Source organism: Labrus bergylta, chromosome 21 (assembly GCF_963930695.1).
Source record: "Labrus bergylta chromosome 21, fLabBer1.1, whole genome shotgun sequence".
Taxonomy (NCBI): domain Eukaryota; kingdom Metazoa; phylum Chordata; class Actinopteri; order Labriformes; family Labridae; genus Labrus; species Labrus bergylta.
In genome coordinates, this window is record NC_089215.1 from 7284456 (window position 1) to 7312061 (window position 27606).

Sequence of the window (27606 nt, forward strand, 5' to 3'; positions counted from 1 at the left end):
AATATTACTTACTCCATTTCTTTGTGTTTGGAGAGCGATTTATCATCTTAGACAGAAAGCACACGGTCAAATGAAGGTTCTTCAGAGCACATAGTGCACCTTGTATTCAGCAGTGGTAACATGAACACGACAATGATGGCTTCTCAGCGGGATGAAATGGATTTTTCTGTTTGAGTATGCATACACATATGAGGAGAGAAGGCGCTCTGGCTCTGATACAGGATGTATTAAAGGAAATTGAAAAGTCTGCAGATTCAAATCAGCTTTAACCCTCCAGTGTATACGACAGATTTTTCCAAAGCTTTAACTATTTTCGGACAAATACTAGACCACAGAAATGACTGGCCCCCCTGAAAGATCCAGTCACCTGACCAGTCCCAAATCGGATTTATTCAGTCCCTAATCATCCCAACATCAGTCATTTTTTTAACCCTTTGTGGCAACCGTTCTTATGTCCTGTTAGGCAAGGTATCACTCCCAAATGTAGCCAAATAGTTGAGGTCATGTTTTGCCAACCCACAATTCAAATTGGACTGTACAGTCAAGTAAAACATGACTAACCCGTCCTTTAAGAGAGGGGGTTAACATTTTGAGACAGACAACATATTACTAAAGCATCATTTATAAGATGTTTGCTTTTCTTCAAATAAGAAACGGTGAGGATTTGGGATCAAAATAAATTGTGGTCATATTGAGGTTGCACAAGGTTTTTGTTGTCTCTATTGAGACCCCCCACCACCACCACCACCACCACCACCCTTATGGGCGGCCCTGTACTCAAGTCAAATTATTGTCTTGGTATTTAAAGAAACTATTTGGAAACAGCATTTCATTCAGCATTCTACCCAACATATTAATGAGACACTATTGTCAAACTAATTACGTTCAAAACACCTGTGAGCTCCGGTGTAACTCGAGGTCTCTGATGACAGCTTCTCCCAAATAAATCACCGAGGGAAAAGAAGTCATTCACCGTTTCTAATGAGGACAAGAGAGCTTTATATAAACCGCACACTTTCTTGTCTGGCGATGTTAAATAAAGCACCTTCAAACAACAGATGCTGAAGTTTGAGAGCTTCTCCTCAGGCAGACACCCACTCACAAAGTGTCAGCAGAAAAGGGGAGCAGAGGAATATGAGTCACCTGGGGGCAAAGACTTGAAAAAAGGTCCTACGAGCTGGTGAGGGGCCCGTAAACACATTTAAAAAATGCGCAAAAAAGGGGGTTGTGGAAATCGGAAGGTTCAGCAGCACACTTTTTGAGTCACAAAAATAACAGATGGAAACTGGTGAATAAATAAAGATATGTTCAATAAATTAGTTCGTTTTTTTTTTAAAGTTCCAGTGAGGAGTGTTTAGCTGGTTATGAAACACACTGAAATGATTACCATTGCCTCTTTATGCCCCTTGAACACAAACAAGACATCCAGGGAGAAGACTGATTGTCTAATTGAGTTATTTTATATACCTGTCACCCCGGCCAGCGGGTCGGTGTCAGACAAGTTGATTCAAATCTAACTGCAGAAACGGCCCTTTACAAATAATTCCTTTATAATAACTATTGCGAGCGGCATTTCAACATAAAGAGCAATTCTTTTTTAAATGTCAGACGACACAACTAGTGCACGTAGAGGACAAAATGAGCCACAAAAAGATCATCCTGCTTTGGCCATAGGGGGCGCCAAAATCAACACAACCGGACAGTTCCTCACAGAAGCTTTCATATGGGAGAAAAACTAATATAGCTGACAGGGGAGTTACGTGTTATGAAACCCAGAATTCAGAAGACGTTGTTGTTAGTTTTGCATGAACCGAAAATGAATTATAAATCTTACCACCATAATACATTATTTTTGGTGCTTATAACACTTCTTAAACATTGCTATACGTTGTTATGAATGCTCAAAATGCTCACTTTTGAGGACGGTTAAAGAACCTTATGAAAGCATTGATTTTTGTTTTTTGGGCCATTTTGCCTTTTTGAGATAGGACAGCTGAAGAGAGACAGGAGATGTTGGGAGAAGAGTTTGGGGGGGGATGACATGCGGAAAAGAGCCGAGGTCGGATTCAAACCCATGCCCGCTGTGCTGAGGACTATAGCCTCTGTTCATGGTGCATGCGTCATAACCGCTAAGCTTTCAGTGCCCCATAAATGCAATGATACATTTTTATAAATGTGCTTAAAGGCTTTATATGCGATTTTTTGATCCAGCAGATGTCGCCCTTGAGCACCAGCATGAAATCAAAACAACTCGCGGTGCATTGTTGTGTTAGCATGCTAATGCTAGCGATCTTTATTATGCTCGTATCTTCACACTGCATGTAAATTTACCCGAAATGAGCGTGATCTAGAAACACAGTTAAGCAGTGAGTACAGTATGTTATTCTTCTTTTCTCTAGTCCCTCAATTAAACAACTTTTATACACGAGGGGAGGAGTCGGCCGGCCGTCCTGGCGATGTAAACAAATTGAAGATAGGACTCTGAAAACTCTGAAAACATCACAGACAGTGGGACTCGGGTGTTACACCCATTGTAGACAGTCATGACTCACAGTTATTTTCAGAGGAGATACTTGATTTCTATTATATCTAAGTGTGAAAAATCGCATATAAAGCCTTTAAGATGAATTTGAAGCGGTGGGTTCAAACAAAGCGTTAGTGAATTTGTTAGCAAAGGTTGTGTCTGATAGTGTGTTTGAGTGTTTATAGATGGATGTTTATGGGTTCATGTGGAAGGTGAGAGGTGGGGCGGACTTAGAAAATATTTTGATCTACCAAAGGGGGGACCCTGCATTGTTTTCCTTGTGTTGTATTTGATTATTGATTATTTATGCCCTGATACTGGAACAGAAATGAATTCAAAAGTTTATATCCAAAAAAGTGTGCACGAATGTTCCTCAAACTTTAAATTAGTGGAGTCATTCCACCGACACACAAAGTAATGCACATGCATATTACTAAACTAATTAAAGTGTAGTTCAAGTTAAAGCTGCTGCACAACAGATAATTAAAGTCACTTAATGGTTCAAACTTGAATCATTAATTTGGAGTCAAAATAAATTAAAGCAATTAAGCATAAAAAAAACAAACAGTTAAACGTGTTTAGCCTGTGTGTCCAAGAGAACCGATCTGTAACTTTCAAACAACAAATATTAAATAATGAAATCATAAATTATCAAATCATTCCAGTTTGAATAAAAAACAGTTTTTAGTAGAAAAAATAAGTAGGAGCTTCAATAAAAGCAGACTTAATCATGAAGTAGGACAGAGCTGGTCTCTGTGGTTTGTTGGCTCGTATGTGCTGCAGAGCCTTTCTTTAAATGTGGGCCGCATTCCAGATTCACACTTTCAGCTTTGAAAAAGAGAAATGGGGGCTTGGTGAGCGGGCACATTATGGAAATGTAATTGCATTAGCCTGTATGAAAGTCATTGTATGGCGGTATAAATGGCCTGTGTGTTGATAATGAAGAGGCTGGTTTTGATAGCTGTCACTCGTGCGGGCAGACAGCGGCGTTACCGAGCGAGGGAACATGTGCAGGTCGTTCCTTTTTGGATTTCACACGCTTCTATTTCCGGCAGTAGAGGAAAAATAATGAGGCAGACAACTTATCCGTAAAAATACATACATTTGGAAGTTTATTCAGAAGTCATGTCAGTAGTGAATTGGGAAAAGTCAATATAATGGAAAGCCAAGGTTACAGCAAATCTAGGACAAGGTCTGAACGATGATAGGAGTTAGTTGTATGTGCACTCCAAAAATTTTAACCAATAAAATCCATGATCCAATTCTGTCAAGTCCCTGTCAATTCTAAACCTACAAGCCCTTTTTTGTTTCATATAAATGCCACTTAAGCTAATGATACGTTAATACAAAAAGAGAAATCAAATCACATACAAAAAAAAAACCTGAAATAAAATAAAATCCTATATACAAACCTCTGTACATAGTGGGAATATGAATAAAATTGGAATTATTCTTGAATGAGCTCTCTATACTTGAGATTTGGTGAGGTTTGGGGAGCAGGTGGTCCAAGCTTATCTGTGTGAATGTCCTGATAAAGTCCTGAAGTGGTATCTGAGACAGCATCAATAAATTCAGTGACTGCTCGTGTGTGCAACGTGCTCCCTGCTGCAGACTGCATCATCGTCAAACTGAAGGCAACATGAGAGAAGAAGAAGAAAAAAAAAAAAAAACATCTGATGATGATCAGAAGGGGCGGGCTGCAGTGAGGTATTCATCTTGTCAAGCTGAAACAGGGAGCGAGGAATGTGTGGGTAAAAAAAAAAAAACAGTTTTTTTTTTAAAAGTAGGGGGAGCGTTTACAGTTGTTTCATTTTGTCGTGTTGTCAGTGTGTTGTTTGGTCCTACTGTCAGCGTCTTTTGTTCACTGTACAATTCCTGAATCGATGGAGGCCTGTTTCCTGGTGGTCTTCGGAGGAGGAGGAGGAGGGGTCTTGCTGGGCAGAGGAGGAGGAAGATGCTGCAAATAGAAAACAAAGTTAACTTGAAATTGCTATTTTCTCACATAGGGACTATTAACTGCTGTCAGTCTAGAACTGACTGACAGATCTGTCAATACAGCCACGGTCAGCTTACCCAACACACATACACAGTATGATTAGTTGATGACTTATCGTGACATGAAGGCTTAGTTTTCCTCCTCATGTTAGCCAAAGGACAGGTTGATATTGCAGGAGAAAACCTGAAACCACAGTTGTTCTGATTCTGATACTGGTATCAGGATTGGGCATCCGCAAGATGCTAATATTAGCTTAACTTGTTTCTAGATGTTCACCTTGGTTTAGATTCCTGCAGCAAACAGAACCAGGTAATTTTATATTAACAACCGTAGTGAATCAAAAGAGCGTTAGTGTAGCCAAGACTTTATAAAACATGGACGTTGTCCCAGTGATGTCACACATTGGTTTCTGAAAAGGCATTATGAACTCCATATTGGAAATGCAAACTAACTTTCTCGAGTACCAGGCAGAGAAGAAGAGTTTATGTGGGCCGACTGAATTTCTTGGTAGCTGAAAAAGGTCCATCTAACAAGTCTAGCATCTAATTAGCATTTATGAAAACAACACGAAACAAAGCAGACAGTTTAATGTAAATAACAGGATTTAGCTAAAGTGAAGCCTAGCCTCTTATCATGCTTAACTTAACCTACCTCTTAGCTTTAATATAATCAACATGGACGAGTTTAAAGAAGATTCACACTGTCTACAGTTTTAACCAATAAAGACATTAGCGATAGAGATAAGAACCGTTTAGGTCTCTAAACATGCTGTAAACATGTTTTGTCTGCTGTAAAAACAGGTGTTTTGAAGCCAGTAAACACCAGAGGAACTGCAGTTTGTTCTACTTCACCATCAGCTCAATTTTTAAACACTGGATTATGCTACTTACTACCGAAAGCCATGAAATGAGTGCAGTGTGTTATTTTATATCATGGCACTCATATCAGGAATCAACCAATACTCAAGTTTAGGTGTCAAAATTGGCATCCTCCTGATTAAAACAGCATATCATTTAAATTCTTAGTCAATCCAGTCAGAAGAAATCGACACGCTTAAATTGTCCTTCCTTGACCTTCATGTTTTTCTAAGACATCAGAGTTCACAAAGTGAGACAAGTCACAGGGAGTAGTGCTCGTCACTGACCTCCCCCCCCCTGCCTCCTTCAAGGACTACAAATGAATAGCGCCTGTCACTCAGCCTGAGACCATCTGCTCGCACTACACTTCTGTCAGGCTGCTGCCACTCCGCTCGCAGAGGCGACGTTTTACTACCTGTCCACGGCGATGTGACAGCCGATAAATAAGATTAGTTAACTTTGTGGTGTGGCGAGAGGATGGCGAGAGAAGACGTCGGAGAGTGTGGAGAGACGAGCCGCTGATGAACAGCAGGAGGGCTCCTGATGGATGTAAGAGGCAAAGTAATCATCCAATCAATCACGTCTGAGCGGCGGGCCGGCTAGGGGGAAAAAAGTATAAATAACAGCAGGGTGGACAGGAGGGGTGGAGGCCCTCGCTGCTTACTGACTGGTGCTTACGCTGTTCTGTGGCACAAATGAGGTTCACATGCAGAACAGGCACAGTGTGAAACATGAATCTACACACACACACACACGAACATATGAGCACACGAGTACAGGAAGTTTCTGGGTGAAGGATAGAGGAGGAGGCTAACCCTAATGTCAAGTGCGTGCAGCCGCCTCTTGCTTCATTAAAAGTGCTGTGGATCATGACAGGGCTTCTCTCAGCCCTAATTAAAACACCTACCCTCGGATGTGGCGGAGGCGGTGGAGGCGTCATGGGACTCGTCAAGTCCTGATTATCTAGCAGGTTGCCGTAATCAGCCGTGCATCCTTTCATCGGCAGTGGAGGAGGGATTTCACCTTTGTCAGAGAGGCCCATCCCGTTTAGCTCCTGACCTGGGAGAGAGAGAGCACCACGACCATCATCATCATCGTCAGCATCATCATCATCATCATCCTCCTCCTCCTCCTCCTACACGGGCAGTTCAGTTTGGACTCAGAATAGATTCTTTGGTGAACTGGATGTCATTAAGACTAACTATGTGTAATGTTTTGAGGAAACAAAGTCTTAGAGGACGACACTCACAGTACAACTAACATACACATGAAGGTCAGTTGTATGATGGCTTCTGTGGCTAAAATGAGTTAGAAAATGGATTTTTGTTGTTTGTTTCTCCCCTAATTTTAGTTTATGAAGCATTGTGTCTCCAGGGTTCCCTTTGATTGGAGCAGGACTGGGTCACATGGCTGAAAACAAAACTGTATATTTGATGGCTTTAATAGATTTGATGCCGATCATTTTTAGCAGTTTTGTGTTTTTTTTTTTTCAGGTGAAATGTTTGATTTCAAACCTCGTAGGGAGAAATCAACACATGTGAATGTAAAGCAGAATGTATATTCCAATGCACACTAAGCCAATAACGTGTGATTCTTCATCAGCAGCCAAGCCAAACGACACAGAGATCAACTTAAGAGTTTTTCTTGTTTCATTAAAAGAAGTGGAGCTAAGATGCTACACAGCGCTATGGTTTAGGCCAAACAGAGCACAGCGATGTACACTATGTGGTAACAGTGATGCAACAAAGTCTGAGTTCAGCAGAGACGGCTCACAGAGATCATTAAAGATGATACAACAGCAGTCTTAATGAGAGAAAAGCAGGAGTTTTCTTACTGGAAACAGTGTGCAGGCTGAAGGAGAGTTTGCTCCTGGGGGTGATGGGTGGGGGCCCCGGTGAAGAGGAGGGGTTTGAGGAAGACAAGGGGGGTCCAGGGGACACAGAGAGGCGGCGGTCTACACCGATCTGGTTGAGAACTTGACTCCGGGGTCTCTGGGGCCGCAGTGGGCTGATCTGTGTGATAAGAAAGGAAGAAAGACAACTTTTAACTGGTGTAAAGGACCGAGTCATTACTGGAAACTCTAAATAAAACAATTAAAATTATATAACCAGTCAATAAAAAAAACTTTACTTTGTGCAAAATGAGTCGAGTTGAAAAACAAACGATCATTTAAAGGAGCAAAAACTGGTTTCATATCTCCTTTGGGTCTCGTGTTTGTATGTTTGTGTGTGTGTATTTGAGTGTGCGTTGATGTGTGTGTGTGCGTTCCTGCGTTTTGAGTTGGCTGCTTGTATTCCTGAAGGAGACACTATTCGGATGAATGTGATCCTTGGGTTGCACTTTTTTATTTGCGGTCACAAATCACTGTTTCTCTGAGCTTTATTATGGCTGAGATTTGAATATAAAAAGAGATGTCCTCGGGGCCCCTCCACACTGTAGGCTACATTAACAAACAGCTTTGTAATTGGCCAGCCTCAAACTGTCAGCCACGGGGGAGGCAATGAAAATAACAGGACACGTCATTCAGGGCTGTTATTTTTTGGAACACTGAAACATAAAATTGCAATTTGTATTGTGGCAGAAAAAAGCTCTTTTATTGATGTGTGTGTTCCTACAGCTTCTAAGGAACTATCAGAGACCCCTGGGTGCTCTACCCTTGACCCCTGAGGCAGGAGGCTTCTATCACGAGCCAGACGGCTCCACTGCTCCCAGGGGCCTCTTTCGGATCTCGTTCCTGCTCTTATCTTAATGACGCAAGTGGGGGAGCATTCCCACTGGGCATGCAGTGATACCTGGGACATGTAGAGAGAGAGAGAGGGGGGAGGGGCTCGGGGGTTAAGGTATGTAGAATGCAAAGAGAACACAGGCACAGGTAGAAATGTGACGTCAGAAAGAAAAGCTGGAAAATTATAGAGAAATTATTTTTTTCAATGAGAATGGAAGAAGACCTTATTTAGCAGAGACCACTCCCCTGTTCATATTAAAGTATGTACACTGTGATGTCCCCTTTCACATGGCTCATCTACTAAAGCAGTGGTTTATATTCTAAAGTCAACCGGGCTGCTTTAAGTCCGGCTCAGTCACTGGTTTATCTTCGTTTACAAAGACTATGTGGGTGGAGATCAGTTTTCAAAAGGGATGTAGAGAAAGAAGATGAAGTAAGTTCAGTACCGTCTCTGAGAGGATGACCGCTTCAGCAGGCTGCAGAGGGATCTCGGTCATCTTCATCTCTTTGTCGAAGATCTCCTGGTGCTTGCTGTTCCTCTTCTCCTTCTTCTTCTCCTTGCCCCCTCTGTCGGGCTCGTCCCGGTCCAGCTTGTCCTGAGACTTGGTGTGCAGCTTCTTTGGCAGGAGAGGCTCCAGGGCAAAACTGAAAGAAAGAGAATAGGATAATGGTTCAATCAAAGAGCGTTCATTTTCTGACTTGGCCAGTGCATCTGAGCTATCCTTATCAATCTTTCACCGGAACTGGAAGCAAGCCGGATTTCTGTGTGGATGTTTTAATTTTAATACAGCCTTCAATAAGCCTTGAACTTTATATAAGACACTGACTCATGCCTGAAAAGATGCAGAGGTACTCCTCCATCAGAGGAAACAGTAAGAACAAAGTAGAAAAGAGTGTTTTCTTATCTGGTGGAACACAGTCTTCATGAACTCAACTAAACAGCATACATGATTTATTCTTGCTTTTGAAAGAAAAATCAATTGAAATCTTAATCCTGAGACTTATATGTTGGAATAATGGCAGGGGTTATTCTAAGAAAAAAAATAAAAATTCTTAAGCTGCTCTAAAGAGAAAAGCCAAAGCAGAGTAGGATGTATGGTGTTTTACGCCCTGACAAACAGTAAACCAAGTGTTACCCATCCGATCCGGGCCTGGAGGGGGAGTTGTCAGAGGAGATGGAGGTGACTGAAGCCACAGAGAGCGGCCTCTGGGAGGAGGGCATTGTGAAGGAGCGCACCATGGAGTGAGGACGGGGCCCCCGCCGTTCATCTGCTGTCGGCTGACACCGCAGAGGTGGAAAAAAAAAAGAGAAAAAAATGTTTTAGTTAAAAGACAAAGAATGCTTCATACTTCATATAAGAAAACAGGACACAGACTGTTCTTCCTTCCTAAATATCTCCTGCAGAAAATACTGATTCTAAGAGTCTGACAGGCTATACTACAGCACTGCCAGGGCGGATGTCAGTATGACAAATGGCTCTAAAATACTACTGTCATGATGTTGAAAGTGAATGGTGTCACAGTCACCATCCTTGGCAAGTATGTTAAGTTGCTATCCAGCGCTAATTGGCATCAAACTCAAAGTAAAACTGAGACTCCTGGGAATCGTTTGCAGATGGTAACTGTATCATTAGTTGTGATTACATTTAAGAAATGTCCACATGATGGTGACCATAGAGGAAAAGGAAAGGGATCAAAAAAAAGTTACAACAGCTCTTCTTTTTCAGAAAACGTGCAGAATATAATTTCAGATTTGATGGTAATCGGGTCGTTTTCTGTATATTTCAGTTTAAAATAATGTGACAGACACACACACAACTAAAACCACATTCATAGAGTCCCTTCTGTTGTGAAGCTATGAATCGCACAAAAAATAACAAAATGTGAAGTGAGTTTTTTTGGAAATTACAGGTAAGGGTGAGATGAAAATAAAATGCTGTTTTTATGCCGGAGGGTGAAGAAACTACAGAGCTCTTCTACTTTGGCTTCAGCAGTTTCCTTCCAAAGAGGTGGTTTCATCAGTTCTTTAAAATATACTTTACAGGATCATTTTGACCTGTGTTCAGAAAGAATTTCATACAATGAGGATGTTTTCTCATGTAAAAAGTAAAGTTCACATTTTTTACAAATAAATATATCTGAGGTTTTCTGAACGTGTCACTACTTTATATGGTCTGTCAGCTATCAGCGAAGACATGAGCTAATGTTAACACTTTTTCTGTTGAGCTGTGCTAGCTCGTAACACCAGGTATTATCTTGTGCAGGTGTACAGTAGTTTGCATAACTGGACACAAAGTTATAAGAACTTTGATGGTACTATTCATTACTGTACTTCTGTAAAAAGAGCCAGTCGGAAAAAAAACAAATCTGGTGACAGCAGCTCTGATAATGAACCGGTCTGCATTAAAATAATTCTTCCAAGTGAAGAACAGGGGCCGTCACACATCTGATAGGATAGCCTTATTATCACATCCCAGAAAAGCGACGGCTATTCTCTCCTTTGAAAGGTCACCAACCTCTCTCTTTAAACTGAGCGAGGCCTCCTTCACCTGAGGCAAGATGAAGAGAGAAAGCTCGGCCAGGCAACAATTAAATCTTAAAAGCAGGAGAGAGATGGGAGGAAGTCCCCGGCAGCATTCCTGCTATACAGTATATATGAGCTGACTTCAGCGGAAAGTGAAAGTGCGCCTGACATGAAAAATATTAAGTGCATTTTTTAAGACTTACTGTAAAGGACCTGGAAACTCAAAGATGGTATATCATGAGAAAATATATATTTTTTATGATTTCTATGTTGGCATCAGCACAAAGAAATACCATCAAATGTCCCAAGATTTTTCTCAGTGATGTTTTTATACTATTTATTTTCTTAATTTTTACAAAGTTGATTTTCCTTTGTTTTTGTTTTGCATAAAAAAGGAGATCCAAAAAATGCCTCACCCCTGTATGCCGTGTGTGTGTGTGTGTGTGTGTGTGTGTGTGTGTGTGTGTGTGTGTGTGTGTGTGTGTGTGTGTGTGTGTGTGTGTGTGTGTGTGTGTGTGTGTGTGTGTTATCGTAGCAATCTTTGCCACATCTTTCTGTACCTGTGGTCTTCTTGATTTTTTTCTTTGCGTTAAATCTAAAGATCAAACTGTTCTGACGTCTGAACATGTTTCAGTTGAGGAGTGTTGTAGCCAAGACGACGCAAACCGAGACGAAGACATACCCGAGACCAGAGTACTCCGAGATCATTTAGGGACCAAAACCAAGGTAGGGGGAGACTGAGACGAGACTAAGACCATAAATATCAATGAGAAGTCATCATCCAGTGTGCAGGGGGCGTGCCACTCACTTAACCGGTAAGTTAGTGGCCATAACAGAGGAATTGAGTTGTATCCTTGACCAAATAAAAGGGAATGGCAGACCATAATCGTAAATAATGAATTCCTTATTGGTTTTTCGTATTTATTTGAACTTCCTGGAAATCTCTGGCCAAACACACCAAAAAAAAAAAAAGGTAGGTTCCATTAGTGCTGGCTTAATGCATCCACACTTCAGCTGGACGCACTTTTCATGTAACAGAAAGGTCACAAACAGACAAAAGCTCTTACCAGGGTCTTTACTCCGTACTGTTTCTCCACTTTCTCCCTCAGTTGCTTGAAGCAGGCCTCCAAGCGGTCGTGGAAAGGCCTCAGCGCCTCGGTGACCTTCTCTCCGTGGATGCGAACACCTTCGGCGAGGTGTGGGATCTGGCGATGGGGGGGGGGGGGAAACAGAAGTTTAAGAAACCAACCTTCATCCAACATATCCTGGAGAGATAGGACTCTAAATGTAGTTTCTGCATCTGCAGATATCAGAGGAATATGCTTTTTTTTTTTTTTTTTACATTACAATTTAACACACATAACTTTTGACCTCTGGGCTACGCATACTGAGCACGAGCAGTGAATGCACATCAGTGTGAGTGCACAGAGAGGACATCTCGCCGCAACAATATGCAGGTGGAAAAAAAGACTACATTAGAGCAGGCTGTTGCCATGGCATCCCTCCCTCCTACCTCTCACCACCAAAAGAAAAGAAAAAACACAACACAGGTAAATTTAACAACAAAATGAGGCAACCTGGAGAGACTGTGTGCAAAGACATGTACTGCATGACATGGATGTTTTCCTCAACTTCCAACACAAATAACGACGCACTGCACCCTTTTCCTGCTGCTGCTTCTCAGAACTGAAGGAAGCAGAGTCTAAACAGAGGCAGCTCAGGTAGACGACGAGAGGGAGAGGGGGAGACAGAGCAACTGAAACTGCAGAAAACTAGTAATTAGGAAACCCCAGAGCCACAGTCAGTGTCAGCAAGCTCTGCTGACTAAACCTGGCAAGAGGAGGAAGAAGCATCCCTCAGGGAGCCTGCAAATGAGGGATTTTTTTTTCATCTTCTTCCACTTTTCTGGTTGAAATCACAGAGGGTTTTTTTTCGTTTTTTTTTTTCAAAACCAGGTGTTCTAATGCATTTTGCCATTTTCCGCTGTGGTACAGCAGAGTACACAAAAACAAATCACCAGAAACCAGCAAAGATGTTCCACTCAGCAGTGTTTTAAAAAGCCAATCCTACCCTCCCTCCCATGGCAACAGTAAAAATATCCCCAGACTTTCTCACTTCCATAAGTGAGAAATATTGTTAAAGTTAAAAGGAAAGCCGCTTATGCTTTTATGCTTATGAATAAGTAAACACATACAAACAACAAACCACATTAGAGTGGATGTAATTTAGAGCTTTATATCAAATTGGTCCCAGTCAGAGTGGTGCATTTGCACATTTAAAAAAACAAAAACAAGGAGAGCCTGAGCCGCAGAATGCATCTAGTACATCTGGTTTTAAGTACAGTAGCTTTTACAGCTAACAAATTTGCCTCAGCCCTGAGCAAATGGAAGAAAAAGGAGCTGCTCAGAGTACAAAGAAGTGTGTGAAGTATCTCAGATAGGTAGGCCAGAGAGGAGAGGGCTCTCTCTCTCTCTGTGTGTGTGTGTGTGTGTGTGCTAACCTCTTATTCCCCTGAGACTGCTCGCCTTTCTTCCTTTCCTCTGAGGGCAAACTGGCCCCTCACAGCGGGTTACAGTCTGAGCTGACTTCACTCAGCTGGCACATAACTTCAATTCAGCTTCATGATGCAATCTTTGGCAATAATCTCAAACGGTGCATGTTTTATTTACGTACATTCCAACATGCGGTGGGCTTATTAACAAGGAGCTGCAGGAGCACACATCTATGAGGTTTTCAGCTATGAGTAACAACACTGCACTAATACATTAAACAGCATCTTATAACAGGTGAAGCACAAAGTGAGCACATCACCTGGAGAAAAAAAGAAAGCGCTGAGTATGGATCACGGTGTCTTAAATCCAGGATTTTTCGCTTTCAGTTACTGTACTCTGCTCCACAGATCCAAAAGCTCTGACAGAGAAAGATAAATGAGAGAGGGCTGCAGACACCCTGCGAGGATTTCCCCTGATATTGATCACCTCCATCATCACAGCCGGGACCAGAAGAGGGGAGAGCAGCGGCGTAATAGAGAAAAAGGTGGAGAAAGAATAAGGGAAGGGAGTTAGGAGAAGACAAAAGGAGTTAAGGAGAAAGAGGGAGTGAGTGGGAGTGTGGGGGAGTGAGAGGGACCAAGTGTTGTGAGTCAAAAAGGGTAGAAACCCCCCCCCCCAAAAAAAAAAACTGGGAGAAGAAAAAACAGCGAGAGTGAAAGCTGAGGCAAGATTCACGTCTCCCAGGATACCCACATCTTTTTATAGACCTGAGGATGATTGAGAGCGACTGAGTGGCGGCATGGCAACAGAGTTCTGTTTGGTGGCTGCACAGAGATAAGCTCAATGGAAAACACTTGTGCTCAAGGTTGCCAACACACACACACACACACACACACACACACACACACACACACACACACACATAATCGCCTAACTAAATGTACCAACTTTTAAGTTATTTTTAGCAGTCTAACGGAGATGGCAGGTTTCTGATCGATGACATCAGTAGAGATATTACATAATGAAAAAAATAGGTAAGTATCAGTTTATTACACAATGGATACCTGGAGCTGCAATCCTTAAATACACACACAGATTACAATCTATTGGTTAGAACATGCATACTGCAAAAAACAATAAAGGTCTGATTAGTTATTGTGGCAGAATGCAAATAATTGAGGTTTCATTGAGACAGCATGGAAACTACTTCTACAAAGTCAAATGAATGAATTTAAATGAATGTACTTCCAGGATACATCATTGCAGGATTGTTTTCTTATGATAGCAGTAATGAAAGCATTCGTTGTTTAAAAATCAGCAGTGTCTCTCTGAGCCCAGTGTTTTTCCTTTTCGCAGAGCCGGTCAGTCTATTTTCTCTCTCTAATGCTCGGTGTGAAAACAGGGTCTCTGCCACACCCTGGAGTGCTGGGACGGACAAATAGCCTTTGAGAAGACTGGTATTAAGGCTGAGATGACTTATTAAGAACCTTTCGTGGAGGTCAGACAGGTCTCAGAGAAGTACACAGCCAGTTATGACTCCCAACAGACTCTATCATTTATGAAACTGCTGGACCATGAGCAGAAACGAAAAGAGAATCATCGAAGAAAACAGAAAAATTCTGTTAAAATGCTTTTTGTGTACGTCAGAGGTCTGGATTAAATCTGTGATTCAATTTATAAGTCACTCAGCTACCTTAGGCAACCTTAGAGTGGATCAGGCTGCAGTGAGAAGATTAAGCTACTCATTCGGTCATCAGTCTCTATATTTGTAAAATCACAGAAAACTCTGACTTTGAATTTGCCAGCCTTTAAACAATACCTAATTTCCTGATTTCCAGTTGCTCATTTCCTGTCTGATTACTGGACGAGGAGGACAATGGATGTCTCAGAATAAGAGTGCACACTGGCTCATTTGAAACCTCTTAGTTTGTTCACTGAAGCAGGCTCGCCTTCATTTGTCTCATTTAGTCGGATTCCAGACGGGAGCTAAACAAGCACGCCGGCTCCGACAGGGAGAAGATTTTACATCAAACTTCAAAAACAAAAAAAATCAATCTTTAAAAGTTGTTCCCTGTGTGAATGTTTGGCAAAAAAAAACATTTCTACTGTCTCTGTGACATCCTGCGTTTTGGATGAAACCAAAAGTTTTAATGTGCTTGTAGCTGTTTTCACACATGCACTCTTGAAGAATTTTTTCAGGACGGCCTGCGCATAATATCTTCCTGAGTTGCTTGTTCACACATTTTTCTCTGCTGAATGAGTGCGATGTAAGAAAGTCGCTGCGGAAATCAAAATAAGACAAACAAAGTGACATAGTCCGACTCTATAGTGACAGTTTTCTGCCTATTATATCAATGCTACGTGCAATTGGATGGAAAATACAGAAGTCAGAAGTCGCAGTATATAAGTGTCATCACTACAGCCACTCATTCTGACCTCTTGTGGATATTTCAACAGGGCGCTGGCAAGTAAAAATCTGGCTGAAAAACTAGGCTGCTCCGGTTCATACATGCAGCTCACGCCCCAAATATCCTGGATTTTTTTTAGGACTTTTGTGCATGTGTGAGAAAGGTATTAGTCATCTCTTCAAAGCCATCTTTGTGAAAGTTTTGCAAACACGTGTCTGCTTCCTGTATGACATGTCACGTCTGAGATAACACCAAACCACTTCATCTGAGACTCTCTTGTGTGTCTGGGAGACACATAGCATCATCATTTCAAGGACATGTTGAACCTGGCAGAGCTTTCAGAGACAGGGAGACTTGTTTATCTTGACATGAGACTTCATCAGAGCTCCTAGCACTGTCTGTGGGTGGAGGATCATTTTACAAAAAAAGCGCAGTGTGATGTCTAACAATATTTAAATCCAGGCCAAATCTCAAAACTGATACTGGAATGGATTTGTCTCTTTCCCGATCTGAGCATCACTAGGGAAGCAACACAAATCTTTGAAGCAAAGTTAGTCGTTAACACATTATCATTCGACACCTTTGCTTGATGAAATCTCGTTACATAGTCAGACTTTATCAGATATAACGTATGTGTGAGATTCACTTCTTTCCTGGAGTAATGATGCCACGACGTGTTTATTTTTAGATTTCCCTCGGCTTCTTTCTACTTCAGTCAAAAGGATCCTTAGTTTCCACCATGTTCACATATATTCAACACATGAACAAAGGAAAGTAAAGAAGCAAACTTATACAGAAAAAAAAATGGCAAAGAAAATAGTTACCTCTTCTGTAAAAGAAAGAAACAAAAAAAAAAAAAACATGTAGGAGATCAAGCTACAAAAAATAAAGAGGCCAATGAGACCGACACATTCCTGTGTGAGTCATCATTCTTATCAAGACGAAAGGTTTCTCAAACAACAGAGCCTAACTTTCCAGATTCGGGGGAGTTCTTCCGGAGAGAGCACAAAGTTGACCTATTTTACAAGAATGGAGAGAGGAGAAACTATTGCACACTCAGTTGACTTCGCCTTTTCTTTGCAGCTTGCAATAGGAAGCAGAAAACAGAAGGTTGCTGTATCTGTGCTCAATTTCCTGGGTAAACCAAGAGTTTGCCTTCTTGGTATTAAAGTGGCCCGCAGTTCAAAGCTATAGAGTTAAGAGAGAGTGATAAAAGACAAAGAAGAAAAGCATAAACACCACAGTGCAGCTTTCTAAAATATCCCTGAGGGAGGATGATGAGGGAGAATAGCCAGGGGTCTATTAATCAAAGATGAAGAGAAAAGCAGCTGAAAATCTGTTACGTTTCATAATAACAATTAAACAGAACATGTTTTAATGTATTCTAACAATGTGTGTGTGTGTGTGTTTTTTTTTTGCCTGCTGTGTGTGCACTTCTCTGAGGCTCGCGGAGGGTGCAGAGCTTCGCAAAACCGCCGGTCCTGATCTCTCGCTGTCTCTTCACGCAGCATCCGAGCATCCGCCCTAACTTCAGAATGTTTGCTTCAGCACTCTCCCTCGCTATTATCTCCACTGAACTCTCCACGGCACTTTTCCCCTCCCGCTCTCCTCAGTCACCGTCATTGGACACTCTTTGCAGTGTACTCACGAGTTCTTCAATCCACATTATATTTGCAGCTGTAACCTTGGAGAGTGACTTTATTCTGCAGCAGCAGCAGCAGCAGCAGCGGTGCTTTAGTTAGGTGACAATATATATAAATGCCACAATAGGCAGAATGAAACAAGTATCCTTCAGCCTTCAAGCTCTTCACTGCGTCTATAAAGGACTCTCAGATGTTCTGACTTACCGTCCGGAGGGCCTTAAGCGAGTGCTGCGATGTACCAAATGTACATTAAAGAGACTTAAATTGAGATGAACGACAAGTTTTTATTGATAGTGTCTATGCCTGATGGCACCCTAACATAATAACGCTCTACAAAATAATACCCATTTTACTGAGATGAAACCAAACACCAGTGAAGGGAAAAACCTATCTCTCCACACAGCTGGTTTATGTATTGGGTTGAGTGGGTTGTTGTGGCCACATTTTAGGTCTCTTCACTGAGCGCTTGTCCTTATCATTAGGGCACAAGTTTCCTGTGTTATTATTATTATGTATATTAGCACAAAAATTCTAATACTATACACTTAAAGTACAATATGAGGGGAAAAAATCTAACTGAAATGGTAGGTTGTTTACTACTCTAGTATGAGTGTGTGAGCACAAGCTGATGTTGGGTACACAACGTGGACATGAAGTATAACGCCTCCATTATCAAGAAATCCTGGAGTGTTCTGGCTGTATCTGACCAAAATGACTCAAAAGTCATCAAGTCAGTAAAGTAGCCGTCATGTTTTCTGTGTTGTTCTGTGATGTGTGGACGCGGACACAGCCGCACGTCTCTTTTTATTTATTTTCATTTTTTAAGTTTAAGATTTTCACCAACAAATGATCGGCACTGTGTACTTCAGTTCAATCTTGGATATGAAATGATTGTGTCATGTGATTAAAAGTATCAGTAAGTTAAGATGGGCATTGTTCTGACTGCAGCGTTGAAGTCCGTCTGCTTTGAGGATGAGGGACTCAAGAAACACTCTCTGTGTAAAATATGATTTATTTCTTAATGAATTCTCTCTGTTTACCCGTTGTTTAGTGTCTCCCTTTTTCTTTGAAACTTCATTTGTTCAGCCGCTTCCCACTTATCTAAGCTTTGGTTTTCTCCAAATCCTGGTTGTAATTGAACATTAGCTTGTTGCATTAAATAGTAAACCAAGACTTTGACTGGGTCCATGTTTCTATGGTTACTGAGTTTAGATACAGGCTGATATTTTGTGTATTATTTAAAGCAGTGAATTAACCGCTTCACTGGAGTAGAACTACTTTGTAGGTATTCGTTGTAGGGAAATAATGTCCACCTTGCAACCAATCAGAATGAAGTATTAACACAGACCATGATATGAAGGGCAGCAAATAGCATACGCTAAAAGGCAAGAACAATTTGAAGGTCTGAAATGTTAAGTGAAGGGGCCAAAGCAAATTCATTGAAATTAGCCAAGTGGTATGAAATCACATTTTTTAGCCTCTTATGCTTCTTTATAGCACCTAATCATGATCAGCATTTAGGTTGACTTCCTCTGCTCCTGACATGTGCTAAGGAAAATGAATATGTCATCGTCGTGTCACTTATTTTTATAACCATGAAATATTGGGCGAGACGGAGGTTTAAAATCTATAGCGTGATGCTTTTCCACGATCACATGCAGTCTGAGGATTCTCACAACAAACTTCAGTCTCACCTGCCAGGCGATGAGGTCCTTCAGCTTGTCTATCTTCTCCAGGTCCTCTGGGTGTTCTTGCGTGTATTTATCAGTGAAGAAAGCCTGTAGAGGACGGAGAAGAGATACTGGAGTGAGAATATTGGTAAGACTGGAAGAGAAGAGGCGGGGGAATTCAGGTCAAAAACACAAGGAAGAATCTGAAATGTGGAGAAGTTTGTAATAAAAGAAGTAGAAGAAAAACACTGACGAGACGGGACTGGGATGAGGAAAGTTTCGTCAAGGCATCCGTCTCTCCTTCACCACCTGCACTATTTCACTGAGATGAAGAAGTGACCTCAGGGCGAAGAATTCACGTCAAACCTCCTCTGACTCATACTGCATCGTTTTATAAGACCAATATGAACCTATTTCACTTTGTGATTTACGCTTGGATACCAAGACATATCCAGGTTATGACTTCTTCTTATAAATCAAAAATGAGGGAAAAAAAAAAGACTTTCCCTTTCAATATATTTTTTTCCCACTGAGTTCTGATGAAGAGTATAACGCTGAGAAGCCGGGGAGAGCTCTGGAAATGTGCTTAAAGCAGAGATTTAATTTAAAGTGAGATGAGAGTTTAAAAGGAGAATTAGACATGGGTTGTTTTTAACCAGAATATATTCAAAAATAATAATGTTAGATTAGATTAACTTCATCGTCTGTCCCAACAGTGACAGAAATTCTCCTTTTGCCTCTTTTTTCAAAATCTGTTTTTGGTCTTTTTCTGCCTTTAATGTCGAGATAGAACAGTAGATAGAGTCAGAAAACAGGGAGAGAGAGAGAGAGAGAGAGAGAGAGAGAGTGGGGAACGATGTGGGAAAGGAGCCACAGGTCGGACCTGAATCCGGGGCCGTCCGCTTGGAGGACCAAAGCCTCCGTACACGGGGCGCGCTCACAAACCCCTGCCCCAACAGCGCCCCAGAAATTTTCCTCCTTTTCCAACTCACATTAAAACACTTTTAAAAACACAACACAAAGTCTTTTAAAGGGCACTGTTACTATGTTGAGGTTGAGAGGTATCAATATACGATGAGCAGTGAGAAGAATATTAAGGATCAAAGAGTGAGAGTCTTGTAGAAAAACGATCTTATTCTGACTTGGTTGGTTTTGAATATTCTTCATACCTGGGATATGAAGGAGGTAGTAAAAAGGCCAAGGGATGTCCGAATGGTTCTTCTCCATGATTGTGAATTGTTTGTTTTAGTGATTTTTTAATTTTATATTTTAATATATATTTTTTTTCCCCTGTCATGATGCTTTTGATGTCGTGTGAAGCACTTTGAATTGCCTTGGTGATGAAATGTGCTTTATAAATAAACTTGCCTTGCCTTACATATTCATGAATAGAAAAGTGTTCTACCACTTCAAACGGTTTGATATGTTCAAGTTAAACACAAATTGATTCGTGCCTCAGAAATATATAATGCTTGATTTTGATGAGAAATGTGTTCATTAACTTCCATTTGCATCACTTTTGAAAGCAGAGGCTACATTCACATCTTTTATAAGAAGAAGAAGAAGAAGAAGATCGACTTTATTAACCCTGCGAGGGGGGATTCAGTTTTAAATTCTGTTGTTGAACATGCTACACACAAAAAGGCTGAAATACACACACATGCACAAACAGGATCCTTTGAACATGGATTAAGAGAGAGACGTTAGCGTGAGGGGGCTGACCACAGCGAGCGCTCCTGAGCTGGTGGGGTGTCGGTGCCTTGCTCAAGGGCACATGGTCAGTGCTCAGGAAAGTAAAAGGAAGCAAACTGACTATTCTCCAGCTACCAGACCAATTTCCAGACTTCAACAAGCGACCCCCCCCCCGGTTCCCGACCCACGTCCCCACAGACTGAGCTACTGCTTCCTCATACAGCCTAAAAAGCACACATCGAGACAATATGCGACTAGAACACGTTCAAGAACTTGCTGCCTACCTTCTCATAGTTGGTAAAACCTCCCATGACAGCTGGGTCCACGATCCCGTTCAGCAGCATGGAGAGGGGGTTGATGGGAAGGTTGGAATCGTTCAGATGCCTCTGCACCATGCTGCTGATCTTCTCATTGGTCAGCTGCATCGTTTCCATGGCGTTCTCCAGCGGGCTGATCTCCTCCTGTGCAGGGCGGTAAGTGAAGGTGTCATCAGATATCCTCAGCACTTATTCAACGGTTCTAGTTAATATGCACATACATCACTGCTGCCACTGTAAACCCTGACAATCAGGCGGAAACATTTGTGTTCAGCGACTAGCTGTGTGTTATTAGGAGATGGACTGAGGTACCTTTAACTACACACAAATCATGCAGGATATTAAAGTAATGAATCATTTTCTACTGCGCCCATTCATAAAACTGCAACTGTCAAATGATGATGGATAGGGTGTTGGTGTAGGGGGATTTCAATTCCCATGTCAACAATATATGATTGGCAATTCTGAGAAAAGACGCATAAAATACTTGGAAAGCTGTCATTATTTCCAACTCCAACTCTGTGTGTGGGAAATCTCATTACTTTGAATGAAATAACACCACCTCCCTTCTTCCGGCGCGCTCGTAAGAATTTAGAGGAAACAACAAGTGGATTGTTGAGTAAATGTCAGACTTAAGACACCAAGCCAAAAAAAAAAATAAAGATGCTGTGCCAGGGAGACAAATCTCCAATCTGTGCCGGTGTGTCGGGCCAGCTTGATAAAAAGCAGTGTCAGATGGACGGCTTTAGCTCGCTGAATCTCAGCCCAGTCCTTAAGCTTTAAGTGGAGAGTGTGACCTCGGGGGAACCGGGCCGCTCTTTGGCTCATCTGGAGGGCAAGCTGCTCCCGACAGTATGTTCCAACCCAAACCCTGAAGGTAGAGGCCTCTGCTTTGAATTAGAGCGACAAAGCGGGAAAGCTCTTTACCAGGCGGACTCGTGGACTTGAAGGACGGTTAAGGCTTTGTAGTAGGGGGGGCAAAAGGAAGCCTAGTGGTTGGTGCGTGCGCCCTATGTACGGACGCTTTAGTCTTAGAAGCGAGAGCACAGGGTTTGAATCCGCCCAGTGGCTCCTTTCCCCACTCTCTCTCTCTCTCTCTCTCCCCAATATCTGACTCTATCCACTATCCTATCCCTACATAAAAGGCACAAAGAGCCCCAAAAAATGAACCTTAAAAAAAATCTTTGTAGTGAAGTGAAGGAGCAACCAGAGGCGTGAGGATGCCTGGATTGTGGGTGTCATGTGGTCCTATTTGAAAACCATTACTTCAGAGTGGGCTTAACATAACCTAATAAGAAAAGCAGAACGGAGAATTGTTCCTTTTCGAACACTTTAAGCAGCACTGACATTACATTTACTGCTGAGAATGACGGTGTATCTCTGGCACGGGGGGAAGGGGGGGGGGGGGGGGGGGGGGAGTGGACTATGGGCGTAGTGTATATTGGAAATATTTATCCTATTTTTGACGAGGTACACGTGCAATTAGCCGGTTACAAAATAAGTTCTGCAACCACACCAGTCAGCAGCAGATTTACTACTCGGTTAAACCATCTGCCAACACGCTATTTTAAACAATTCAGGTCCACTATGACAGGTTAATTATGTTTCTGAACTGTATCGCAGCCGCCTGCCAGTAGCCGGGAACTAGCTCCAATTAATGGCTACTGCCTTGCTGCCGTAATGCTCTACTACCTGGACGGAAACAACCACATTGAACTGATCTCATGAGAACAGCTGGGTTTGGCAGCATTTTGCTTAACCACGTCTAGCCAGGAAAATCAAACTTCTTCATTTGACTTTGTTCCTGTCCCCTTATTTTGACGCCAATTCACAAACTTCTTTTATCTGCTCACCTTCCCTTCTTCCACAAACCTACCCCTCTAGTCTTGTACTCAATACCAACCTGCCCATGCGTAGCCTCTTTTAGTTTATAACTCCCTTTATTTGTCTGCTCTGTTGACTTGCTCAAAAAAAAAAAAAAAAAAAAACACAGCACAGGTTTAAATATTTCAGCCGTGTTTCATTTTTCACAGGAGCAGGTGAGCTGTGTGTTGAGGAGGAGGCTTGAAAGTTCTTTGCCTACTACTGTACCGTAGCTTTCAAAAGATGGGGTTGGGAGACAAGAGTGATAAAGTAGCCTGCAGATGTGCTCACACTTGTTTTAATCACAAACCCCCTTCTAACAGAAAACATCTCAGCCCAAAATGGGGACAACAACAATGCATTTAAATTAGTCAAAACAACAGAGCTGAAATAATTAATATTTAATGTGCTTTCTGTTGGATGGAGGAGAAATGTTTCCATTCCAAGTGCTACAGCAAACACTAAAGTAGCTTATTGCAGTCGGACCACACACTTATCAACAAGTTTCCAATACAGCAGTCCAGGTAATTTGATTAGAGGGAAATCAACAGCGAGCGAGTCCTGAGCTCTCTTCTCGCTGTATTTGTGCTGTGTAGCTATTTTCAGTGGAAACAGGCTTTAAGGAGTGTTCACTGGATCAATGTGGGCCCTCTGGCAGAGAGGCAGAGAGAGAGAGAGAGAGAGAGAGAGAGAGAGAGAGAGAGAGAGAGAGCGAGAGAGAGAGAGTACGTGCCTGGTGGTTAGTCTGGGGAGTGGCACGCCCGCATCCACGCGTCTGTCTATACAGCTTAAGTGGACAAATCATATCGATTGCCTCCGAGCAAGGCTGCAGATCCTTATCTGATTAGGAGGCCTGCTTTGCTCAAACACACACACACACACACACACACACACACACACACACACACAAGCAGACTTTCGTACTCACTGTGGAGACAGACTTGACTTCAAACCAGCGCAGGATGCCGGGAAGTTTGTATGCCGTAGCGTAGGTGGTCCTTTCAATCCACATGTTCTGTTGACAAAGACACAAAGACACAAAATAAAAAAAACTTCAGCAATCAACTGAAAAGAATCTTTGATAGATAAATCAAGATGCTGCTGTTTTTGTGCCTAACAAGCTTGAGGACATGTTGCTTGACTCAGAGTGAGATGTAATGGTTCTTAAATCAAAGCTCATTGAAAAAGAGGGGATGTCCACCCGCCTGTGTTGATACCAGATCACAAGGGCCTCCTAAAGGAAAGCAATAATGAAATAAAATCCTCTGCTATGCATTGTGGGAGCTGAACTGATGTAGTTAAAAGGAAGGAAATATAAAATATCCAAGGTCCACTTTGTGTCGGTTTAGTGATCTCTGTAGAGGAGTGCTACCTTTCATGTCTTTGCTGATCTTGACCTCTACATGCCTTTAAGATCTATTATTCTGCTGATTTTTACCTTAATAGTACAAACAACGTTAGCAGACATAAAAAAAAAACTACAGAGAATGTTCAATTTTTCTGGCAGATGGTCTCTTTTGCTTTCGTAGGTCATATAGAGGCAACAATATAACTTTCAGTCTGTTTTATAATCAGCTAAAAGTCTGCTTTAGTGCTTACTTGCTGATAGAAATATGACACACATGTGCACATATTTACACGTTTAATAGGTTTGATGGATACAATATGTCTAGCAAAATCCCTTCTCTGTCAAGCTTGGAAATAGTTCCATCAGTCTGTCAACATGATGGAGTAAGTCCAAAACGAGTTAAATACATCATCCCGCTCTGATGAATCACGGAACAGGAAACAAGGGAAGCCGAGGGTAAGAGCAGATTAGTTTGAATTTGTGGCCCTTGTCTCTGTCAACTGAGGATATTAATTGCACAACACATCATTGTTAGATGTAGTTTAAATCAGGACTTGACAGGAATAGTTCTATTAGGCAAACAGGATAAGTGACAATAATCATATTTAGTCTCTCCTTCTTCTTCTGTCTTTAAAACACACTTAATACAATCCTCTGATTGCATTTTCTTCAGTGTCAAATCTTCAGCTTTTAGAAAACACAGCTCTGGGTTGATATTGATCTAGTCTCCTGGGAGACTAAAAGAAGTAGAAAGAAAAGAAGTGTGCATGTGTTCTCACTGGAAATAGCAACCCCACTACATGTTGTGATTATTTGCAAAGCAGCAGAACAAACAAGTAAATACCTGATCTTGATACAAAAATGAGATTCCTTTGTTTTGTGTAATCGGTTTCCTGCTTATCTGCATCAGCAAAGACGGACAAACTATTTCTCCAGTCCTCAGATTGTTATTGTGCCTGCTGTTATGTTCTGATTTAGTCGAATAGTTTCCAAATGTACAAATGTGTGGCCTTGTTAGTGGAGCTGAGACACTTGTTCCAAGCTAAATCTGTTATACAAATATAATGAATGTGTGTGCGTGTGAGTAGGAGACGAACAGGAAATCTTTGTTATGTAATACATGTTTACCTATTGGAGGTATGATTCATTAGTCAACACTTAACCATGGGATGTAAATAAAGAGGAACATCATCACTTCAAACATAAATAAGACAGATTCTGTCATCTTTGTCAAACAGATGAAGGTCGCTGGTTACAACCGAGTGCCTATTTCTCAAAGCTGCTAAATTGGGCTATAAAATGCACTATGTACGTCCTGTAGAAGCTCAAATGTTTAATGTCTAAATATTGTAAAGTGGAGGAGACCCAACATTTTAAGTCTGAAAAAAAAAAAAGCAGCTAAACCTGCATTCTTTCTAATGCCACTTGAGGCCACTACGCTTACAGTAAAAACAAGTCTGATTGTATATTGTGGTTCTCCGGTGGGTCAGGACCCAAAAGTGGGTCTAAAAGCCGTTTTCAGCGGGTGTGGGGAAAAAAATGGTGTCAAACCGTCAGAGGAGTGCTTTATAAAGCTGTTTGTTATGATCATCACTTTGTTCTGTCACATGTTTTCTACCATCTGCACACATTTGTCATTACATACATTTGATTTGTGAAAAGAAAATTCACATTTTGGTGGAAATTTCTCTTTAAGGAGTTGGTGGTGGGTCCTGAGGCTAGCCCAGTTGAGAAACACTGATATGGACGTCTATGAGTAAACAGCCCTTCTTCTCAGTTGGATTAGTAACTCGGGAAACATTTTCCTCCTGAGTTGATGCTCTTAATTCATAGATTCAAGTCTTATTCAGCAAACCACGATGTTCATTTAGTAAACGAAGGTCCCCATTGTGATGGGTGACATCACAGTGACTATGTCCATTTCTCATCAATAGTCTGTGTTGAATACCAAGAAGAATTCCGGATATTTCAAGAAATTCCAAATGGCTTAATCAATGGTTAATTTTCCCGTACGGTTATATTTTACTGATGTCAATAATTGAAACATAAAACCATGATTGACAAGCAAAGGCAACAGGGGGGGGGGGAAAAAAAAAAAACAATTACCGAGAACTCGTTGTCAGGATCCTTCTCTCCCTTCCTCACCGGTCTGGAATACTGGAATTTATGGACTTCATTTACAGTGTAGAAGCTGGAGAGAGAGGGGGGGGGAGGAAAAATCAGCACCTGAGTAAATTAAAACTGTTATGGGCTATCCACGGCTGGATTCAAAGGTTGATTGCTTTGCTTCAGGTCAAACACAGGACAGGCCTCCTCCAGACGGGCTCTGCTAGGAGCTGTGGCATTTAGGCATGTTGGTTTTGACTAGCTGTCGCATGCAGGGCCTCATCTACATGGTAATTAAATTCATATTTGGGTCACACGCGTCACTGGGCGACCCCTGAAGTTAGTCTGACATATCAGACATGCAGAGAAGCTGCAACATACCTGACAGTGGCACACGACTGGCAGGAATGAACTTTGGCAAATCAGGTTAATAGACTTTTCACACATAGAAGAGGAAGTGTGGCATAGTGGCATCAGGAAAAGCTGCCTGGGCGTATACTTGGTCTCTGAAGTAGATGCATTACTTCTTCTTTTCCATCCTTTATTTTTCTATCTGGCAGACAGAAATCTGTTCACACTCTCCTGGGGAAACGAATACAGATCTATTATCCTCATAGAGCATATTGGATTTCCTATTTCTAAAAGAATGCCATATGGTTCACAGATTCTGGTTAGCTTTTATTAGCAAACAATAATGAATAAAATATGAAAGGGAATCAGAGTTGCTCTAAAACCACTGCCCTTTTGTGTTTGAAGTAACAGCGGTAAGGATGGCCAGATGGTGTGCTGCAATTTTTTACTCTTAATGTTGTGCATTAAACAGCGTACAAAAGGCTTTTGTATGGTGGCCCTGAAGTGAAAATGAGACAGTAATTTAGGAAAACACAATGTCATTTCACAAAACACATAAAAACATCTTCGGAAAACACAACATTTCACAACATGCTGTTACATTTCACAAAACCCAATAAGGTTAACTCATCATGTGATTCTGAAAAAGGTTTGTTTTCACTGAAAGTCTGGAATGTGGCTGCTGTTTATTTAGTACATTTTGTTTATAGCCAAAATTCACATTTCGATTACTGTCAAAGTTATAATAAATATTGGCTGCACATTGCAAACTTTGCAATCCTTAAGCTGCACCCTGTTGTCAAAATACTGTAAGACCCTATAGATATAAACACATAGAGCCGCTTTAAAGCTTTTGAAAAGCTTGCAGAGGGGTAGCTGCAGCTCTTGATGCATGTAAGTCTATAACGGCCGGAGGTCTATCCACAATTAAAATATTCATAACACGCAGACATGTGAAATGTCAAGATAGGGTTATTTATGGCTCGAAAAGAAAACAAGATGGCCAACACATTTGAGAAAACACAACATAATACAAAACCCTGATATATCTCACAAAACACAATATTCACAAATGCTACAGAATTTCACA

The 27606-nt window shown here is 41.5% G+C and overlaps 1 protein-coding gene across 1 annotated transcript in view; it reads right to left on the reverse strand.

The window, feature by feature from the left end:
• Nucleotides 1–3613: 3613 nt before the first annotated feature.
• Nucleotides 3614–27606, reverse strand: part of dock1 (dedicator of cytokinesis 1) — a 201673-nt gene continuing 177680 nt past the window's right edge. The window contains exons 43-52 of the mRNA XM_020644719.3: nt 26166–26250; nt 23640–23726; nt 20816–20992; nt 18864–18947; nt 11694–11831; nt 9239–9381; nt 8549–8747; nt 7212–7389; nt 6285–6436; nt 3614–4481 (exon numbers count right to left, since the gene is read on the reverse strand). Of these exons, the coding sequence (XP_020500375.2) occupies nt 4386–4481; nt 6285–6436; nt 7212–7389; nt 8549–8747; nt 9239–9381; nt 11694–11831; nt 18864–18947; nt 20816–20992; nt 23640–23726; nt 26166–26250 (1339 nt within the window). The 3' untranslated portion in view covers nt 3614–4385. The remainder of the gene's footprint in view (nt 4482–6284; nt 6437–7211; nt 7390–8548; nt 8748–9238; nt 9382–11693; nt 11832–18863; nt 18948–20815; nt 20993–23639; nt 23727–26165; nt 26251–27606) is intronic.